Source organism: Sinocyclocheilus anshuiensis, unplaced genomic scaffold (genome assembly GCF_001515605.1).
Source record: "Sinocyclocheilus anshuiensis isolate Anshui unplaced genomic scaffold, SAMN03320099.WGS_v1.1 scaffold715, whole genome shotgun sequence".
NCBI lineage: Eukaryota > Metazoa > Chordata > Actinopteri > Cypriniformes > Cyprinidae > Sinocyclocheilus > Sinocyclocheilus anshuiensis.
Genome location: NW_015551089.1, coordinates 1170691 through 1179239, shown reverse-complemented (window position 1 = coordinate 1179239; position 8549 = coordinate 1170691). Strand labels below are relative to the sequence as shown.

Sequence of the window (8549 nt, the reverse complement as noted above, 5' to 3'; positions counted from 1 at the left end):
ATATTATATTATCTGAAAAGCAAGGACTATTTATTTGTTTGTTTGTTTATTTATCAGCGCACTCTTCTCCACACACATATAAAACACCTAAAGCAGATACACACACACACACACACACACACACATAGACAAACAGACAGGCATGCAGTACATACTAAGCAAATCTGTTTGAAGTGTGAGGTAGAATAAAGAAGAGACCCTTCACACATGAAGAATTCATGCAGTAAGGGGCATGTGTGTGTGTGTGTGTGTGTGAGTGAGAGAGAAAGAGAGAGCAAACGAGTGAGTGTTCACAAAGCTCTGATTCCTTTTCTGGCCGTGGGGAGTGAAAAGGGGGTGGACTGTGTAAAGAAAGAGAGAGGGAGGAATCGTGTGCATGTGTTTCAGTGCAGGACAGCTGCCAGCACTCCTCCGGCAGCAAGAGGCAAATCCCGACTGCTGGATTCCAGCCCCTCTCCTCCACGAGAGGGATAAGAAGAGGGATAAATGACAAAAAGGACCAGGATGCCTGACACAAGAAATGGACTAACTGACACTGTTCCAGGGAGGGAGAGCATTAAAGGCAGAGAGAAGTACTAGTGTGGTTTGGTGCTCGCTGGATGGTGCAAAGGGGAATTAAATGACATGAATGTGAAGAAGAAAAGTTCTGGAGATAATGTAATGACTTTAAACTTCCATCATCTGCAGATGTTTGTGCATTGAGAATGGGCAGTGATCACTGGAGAACCACTTGCAATGACTTTTTAAATAGTTTGTTTTTGAATCGCTCTTTTTTGATGGCAAAATGTGGGTATGGACACACAGACAGTACCATTTTTTTTGCGTCCCGCCTGCATCGTTCTGGCTATGAGTTGTGAATACATTAGATGATGGATTGGAAAGAAGTGTGAGTACTTTTAAAGTTTTTTTTCTCTCTCTCTCTCTCTCTCGCTCTCTCTGTGTGTGTGTGTGTGCAGTGGTTTTTGACCCATAGACGTCAGTTGCAACACACCCGTCTTAACGCCAGGAATTCTCGCTCCGTCCTCTGAGCTCACCTGACAAACTCTACAAAGGCTGCTGTCTGATTGTTTATACATACCTGGGATATGGATTGCTCCTTGACTGTGGAACATGTCAAAGCATGTTTGTTTAGAGTAGCGTGTGCCTGCTGCGGTGAGCTTGAGCTGGTGGACAAGTAAAAAGTGCAAGCACATGGACATATGCTTTATAGCTGCTCTCCATTCATAAACTGAGCCAGTTTTTTTTTTGAGGAGATGGAGAGAATGAAATAGAGAGGGAGAGAGCATGTGTGCTTCAACAAGCGGTTCATTTCAGCATTAGTGTACAGGTGTGTGTGCTGAGAATGCTTGAGCTGTTGTTGTGGATTCGTGAAGTGCTTTATCACTGTACAAGCATTTAATCTCAAACCTTCCCAATTTATAAGTTGCATTTTGGGGGGTTTCCCCAAAGATTGAATATACAATAACAGAATATTCATTCTGTTCATTCACGACAAAAAAAATGTTTTTTAATGAAAGTATCTGAACATCCCTAAAGTATTTTTCATTCATTCATTCATTCATTCATTCATTCATTCATTCATTCATTCATTCATTCGTTTGATTGTTTGTTTTAAAACAGATTACCAGATCAATTTAAAGAAAACAAAAATTAATATTTTATTTTATTTTATTTCATTTCAACATTTCTGGTCAACCTGATTATAAATGTAGACTTGTAGTATTCAACATGTTTAAACCTAAATAAATGTATTTTCTTTTTTAATTCATATTTTATTCAATTCAAGAAATTTAGTTCAATATTCTTTTATTTCATATATTTATACCAATATTTTTTACATTCTTAAAGATACTTTTACAAGAGAAATATATGCACGTTACATCATCACACACAAAAACTTCTATTGACTCTGTCTATTGCTTTCTGTTTTTTTTTTTACTTGTTAATTTCTCTGTCTTTCACTCATAATGCTTTCTGAATGCAGTGCTCACACATTTCTTTAATCCTCTTCGTCTGTTTGTACACATGCAGGCACACACACACACACACACACACACACACACACACACACACACTCACACACTCACTCTCTCTCTCTCTCTCTCTCTTGCATCCTCTTGTGGGCCATCGATTCCCCGGGGAGGGGCCACTCCTGTATTCTTCCTGGATGTTATAATTATTTCATCTGCTAGCAGTGTGTTCTCTGAGTGTGCTCTTGGGCTGACGCGGATGGCTGTAAGGAGCTAGAGAAAAGAGGGGTGGGGCAGAGAAAATGGAGGGAGAGTAAAAAGGACGGGAGGGGTTGTCACTTCTAGAGGTATGGAGTGATGCAGAGAGGGGTAGAAAAAAGGGTGTATAATTGCCAGACATACTGGGGAACACACACTTGAACGTCCAAAGGGCTGGTGCTTACACTAATGATCAGGGATCGTGCGTCTCAGAGAAAAAAAGAAAAAAAAAAGGCAAGAAAGACATTTCTTGTCACAAGCACACTCTATAATGCCCAGCTTTGACTCCCTCTTGTTCTCTTCTGCTTTCCCATCTCCTGACTTTCATTTCAGGTTGCACAAACATAATTAGCACACAAATATTCCATAATTTTTGTAATTCTAAATCCATCACGTTTGCATTGTAGGAGTAACTGAGAGCATAGTTTTATGGGAAGCCTTAAAAAAAATCCATGTGACACTTAATTTCTCGTATATTTTAAATAAATGTAATGAATAGTTTGTAGTATGTATTAATTTCCAAAAAAAAGGCCATTTAAAATTCTGATATAGTGACTAACAAAGTCATGTGGTGCTGCCATTGTGCAGAAACATTCTAAAAAAAATAGTTAAAAAAATAAATAAAAGGAAATAATTTTACCTTAGTTCAGGTTAGCTCTGGTTGTAAAATGATGAGTGGTGTGACTTTCCAAAAACATACTAATCTTCATTAATGAATAATTCCTGATATTTTAAACATGTACTTTTTACCTTAATTAAAAAAAAAACCTTACTTAAATAATGATTAAAATGTGTACACTCACATGTACTGAATATGTAAGAAACTTACCTTTTACTCGATGGTTACATTTTTTTATAGCCAGTAAATTTCAATTTTACCTAAAAAATTGTGTACAAGTTTTTCAAAACCTTATCTAACCAATATACTAAGAGCACATGTACAACTCACCTGATGTGTTATTCTTCTCTTCTTTTAAAAAATGCTCTCTATAATGTGTGTAAGGGATGAAAAAAGAAGAGTGGGATGGTAATTACATTAGAGATCCAATGTGCTACTGTAATGTGTGCTCTTAGCATTTAAGTATTGTTCAGAGTGTGATTCGGTGTACTTCACTTTTGATTACTGCTGCATTTAGTGTGATCACAGTCAGATTTGGTCAAAGACTGCTGTGCTGCAGACAGCTTTCCTTTAGTTAGTTCTCCACTGTTACACTTCAGCCAAAGAGAACAGCCTTAATACACCTCTTAATGTGAGCTGAGCCCCAAAACGTCACTTGATAGCCTTTGGTTTTTCACTTCTCTTTTCTCTCTCTCACTCTCAATCTTTTAGTTTCCCTCACTTGCACTCATTCGTTCCTCTCACACTGGTTTTACTCATAGGTTCATTCAATCACAAGAACATTTGAAAAGTTCAGTCTTATGATATAGCTTGTTGGGAAGGTAGAGGTCTTGTTGCTGGTTGCTCTTATTGCTCTACTATTTCTGGGGTCCAGGAGTGACATCTCACATAGATTTTTAGATTAATTTAAAGATTGTAACTGGGTCACTGTAAAGCCAAACTTAGCAAATGGCTAATGTTAGGGCTAACCACAGGGCTGACCCCATTAGACTCCATTTTACATTTTTAGAGGACATTTTCAAGGGTTTCTGAGCACAGTGTGCCTATTTAGTTGTGAAATAAAGAGGGGGAAGCCTGCCTGTGGAGAAAGACGGAGTTGGTCTGTGTTTACTTTGGCAATGCGATAGGGGGCTTTTGACCTTTCAGGTCTGATTTTATAGCATTGAGTTTTAAATGTCAAGCTCTACCATTAAATCAATCAGGAAAAGACCAAAAATGATTTTCGTACATACACACATCTGTCTGAGTGAAAAAGAATATTCTTAAAACATGTAGGGTTCCTTGGAAAATCACTTCGCTGTGGTGACAAAGGGATTTGGCTTGATTTTAATGGAACCCCCTTTGACAGAGCAATTGGATTTGGGAGGTTTTGTTTGACTGCTTCGATGAACCTTTGTTTTTAATGCTACAAAATACCTCATTGTACACCTTTGTATATATATATATATATATATATATATATATATATATATATGCCCAACACATTACAACTGAACAGACACATTGATGCTACTGTGTCTTTAAGACTTCTATATGTAAATGTCATCTGTTGTGATTGGATAACCTGAATAGGTCTTGTTTTTGCAAACACAGATGGTCATATGTTGTCGTGGTTCTGTTTCTGGCATGAATTGCATGACGATCTGTTTCTCAAACCAAAAAATAATGCACAAACCTAAAAAAAAGTTCTCACGTTCATTTGACTCAATATTATAAGCTCCTAGTGTGTGTTATTTATTTTTATTTTTTTTGTCTATATTCTCAGGGCTGCTCAGAAGCTGAATCTATCATCCAAACGAAAGAAGCAGCAGCCACCACTGGTATACCCCCAGGAGCCCTCTATCTACCCTACTAACTTTAGTGCTGTCCTCCAGTTTTCGCCTCCACCTGCTCCACCATGTCTGCTCAGGGCGGGGTCAAAGGCCAAGGAGAACCCTGGCATGGGCAAGGTCAGACACCCAGCACACCACATCAGAACAGTATGACAAATGCTTTTTTCTTTTAACTGCACCATTTAAGTTGTTGATTGGGAATTCTCACCATTAGTCTTTTACAAAACGTTTGAAATACTTAGCATCCATTATCCAGTCGAACCCAAATAGAAAATGATGGTTATTTTGCTGATGATGAACAGATTGTGTGCTTGGGATCGCGGATTATGATTGTGGCCAAGCGTAGCTAGTTGTTCAGAATCTACACACCACCCCTCTTCATTGTCCAGAGGGTTTGTCTTTAGCACCATATTACAGTATATATAGTGATGGAGAGGATTTGTTGCAGATTAGATGCCACCTGCTCTGAGAGATGATTGTAGAACATCATGCCAAAAGCTGTAGCCCACTGAAATGATTGATAAGTACCCACTGAGAATGGACTCATTACATCCCAGCCTCACTAATGAGCTTCCTGTTCCTACTACTGCAAACACGCATCTGATGCTGCCTGAATGGACTCCAGTTGTTGGCAGCTTTTGGAAGATCTATAAAAAGCTACATGCATTAGAATAATGGCCCAGCCGTCTGTACCCATTTTGTTTGCACAATGACCAAATTGTCCAGAAGGATGCAAGACATGTGCTGTAATTCCAGCTGCTATTGCGCTCCAAAAATTGACAAAAACAACATCAAAGTGGATCTTATGACTCTTGCACTATATTCCAAGTCTTCAGAAGCCATGCAATAGATTTGTGTGAAGAACAAGCTGAAAATTTGCTGAAAATAGCTCCGATGGAGCTCTGAAATCCCATTCACGTCATTAATGATGTCAATTTGGTGCCATTGGTTCTCACGTGTCTCATGACCAGTTGTGACATGCAAGTTTGAATGGGTGCAAATGTGATTGAGTGAATGATGTATGGGAAGATTTTTTTTAAATTTTTTGTTGAAAATGACTAAAGCCTCAAAAATTTTGCAAAAAGTTGTGCATTAATACACCGCAAAGTGCTGTAAAATGACTACAGCCAACTGTGAGAAGAAATCGCTCTCCATTCCAGCAGGCAGCAGTAGTCTGTATTCATCATTCAATAAGAGAAACCAGAAGAGCTATGACCGCAAATGTACAAACCATAAATAAAGCACTTTGCTTACCATTTTTACACCAATCTCGCTCATCAAAGACAGATTTGATGAAAATCATGAGATGAAGAGGAAAAATAGAAGAGCCTTTATTGTGAGTCCTATTGACTTTGTGTCACAGGTGCACTGCTGAGCAGACTGAGGAGCAAGGAACGGAGAGAGACGAGGAGTACATCAATCCAAATGGGTTTAATTAATACAAAGGAACACTCACGCACTACATGTAGACATAGACAATACCGGATGCTGAACTCAAGACAGGGAACCCTATTTAAACACATGACAGGATGAGGAGGGGACGAGACACACCTGGGATCAGTAGACATAAAACGGGGAACACCTGGAAACAAATCAACCTAATCAGGACAGGAACAAGAAACTAACCAAATATGGGCATAGGAAGGAACATGGGGAGCAAGACACACACAAAACACGGAACAAAGTCTGACACTTTGTTTGCTAGCTTTAGTCTCTTCCATTTTTTTTTCTTGTTCTTGTTCACTAAGTTAATCAGCCAATCAGAGTGATCTCCCTCACTCACAGGCTCCAACAATGATTCAACATGCTTAATCAGTTACAAAGCTGCTGACGCCGGTCTGACTAATGCGAAACACACCACAAAAACTAGTCTGACTTACAATGACGGTTCGTACTTAGACTTAATATTGTTGTCTGTTCCTCACACAAAGCTATTGTATATGCCTCAAAACTTAGAATTATTACAGAGCACAAGTTGTCGGTAGATTCTGACACATCAAGATAATTACTGTTTGGAATGCCTCAGAAACTTGTGGGACATAATTTCTAGGCCAGAGTTTAGGAGGTGTGAAGCCAGCAGCCATGCTATGGGGGGGATCAAACTCTCCTCGCGTATCAAATTGCCAACAAATGTAAAACTCAACAGTTCAACCCAAGCCCACATTTCTGTGGTGTCTGGGTGGCTGGTTCCATTCGGGGGCCAGTCATATATGGAAGCTTATTTCCAATGTCACAGCCGGCGTAATTCGTTCACCACGTGCACATGTCCATCAGTGTAATCGGCCCCTGAGGGAGAGGGGGAGTTCACGTCACGCCGCCGCTGTGGCGCAGGCATGCCGCTTGGCCCTGGGTGCCGTGGAAGAGGATCAGCAGTGCAGACATTGTTTCGTAGCACTGGAGCCCGAATGTTGTAATTATATCTCTGCTACAAATCAACCGTGGAATACTGTGGCTTTGTGCAGTTCTGAATGCTGTATTAAGGGCATGAGGTTCTCTTACAGTATGTTTGTTTTGCTTTACTGTATTCGCTGCAAATGGTCTTAGCAGTGAACCGTGACACAACCGTGACAATGTGTGGTATTACCAAAAGTAATATATTAGTTAATGGCTGGTTTTGTTAGTTTACGCTGTATGTGGTCAACAGTGATGATACGATAAAGTTTTTTTTTTTTTCTTGAAGGAACATTCCCTCTCTTTTTCAGCTGTTTTTTTCAGCTTTTTCAGCTGTTTTTGACTTGAAAGCAATTCTTGTTGAAACAGTAACAGCTACTCCACAGTCATAAGTGCTAAGGCAATTTTTTTTTGATAGGGCTAATGATATGTTTTTTGTTTGTTTGTTTGTTTGTTTTTTGGCCTACTAATTTATTTTAACAAATACATTAAAATTGCAAGTCATACGGACAATGACTCAAATACACCTCTTCTATGATTAGAAATGATTAATGATGATCTATGATTAATTTCTATTAATTAATTAAAATTCATTCTAATATTTTTTGGAGGAGAAGGGGCATAAAGTAAAAAATGTCAGGTTAATAAAACTGTCCTGATACCATAAAAATAAAACTATATAATTTTGGTATAATTTACTTTTTTTTTTTTATTGTTTATTAATATTTGGACCAAAAGTCGTGTTGGGGGGGGCGGGGGATGAATGAAATTTCAGATACTTTCAGATACTTTGACATTTTTTATAACACGGTTATAACAAGGTTGTAAAATGTCATGTGGTGTGACTTACCAAAATCTATGAATTTTATTAATACATTGTTCACTCACATGGTTACACAGAGTGTAAGGAAAATATGCCATTACTTTTTACTTCATGGTTATGCCACATGACATTTTACGTTTACATTTGTGAACTTGGCAGATGCTTTTATCGAAAGAATTTTGAGAGTTCTGACACTTTCAAAACTGCATGAAACCAACATGAATACAAAGTTAAAATTCTAAGAATTTGGCATGTGTTTAAACTAGGTTTTCCTTTGGAAATCATGGAAGCTATTTCTTGTCATTGACTTATCAATCACTTATGTGACCTATAGTGTCAATGTAATTCTCTGCTTCTGCTTATATTTTAATAGCATTGTTTTCTTTTTGTTCCAGGTCAAAGTTATGATTCGGATCTGTCCATCTCTGGGGATTGTGGATTCATCCGAGTCCATGTCCTTCCTGAAGGTGGACACTCGTAAGAAACAGCTGACCCTCTACGATCCCTCACTCGACACACAGCCGACCTCAGTGCATAGACGAGCAGTGCTGCCCGCCCCAAAGATGTTTGCCTTCGACGCTGTTTTTTCCCAAGATGCCTCTCAAGTAAGAGCCACTGTGAAGATGTTATCATTTTGTTGCCATTTGCTTTTGAGT

The 8549-nt window shown here is 38.8% G+C and overlaps 1 protein-coding gene across 1 annotated transcript in view; it reads left to right on the top strand.

The window, feature by feature from the left end:
- The window catches only part of LOC107662598 (kinesin-like protein KIF26A), a 97822-nt gene that overhangs the window by 69704 nt on the left and 19569 nt on the right, over window positions 1–8549 (top strand). Inside the window, exons 5-6 of the mRNA XM_016452672.1 lie at window positions 4613–4796; window positions 8289–8498. Of these exons, the coding sequence (XP_016308158.1) occupies window positions 4613–4796; window positions 8289–8498 (394 nt within the window). The remainder of the gene's footprint in view (window positions 1–4612; window positions 4797–8288; window positions 8499–8549) is intronic.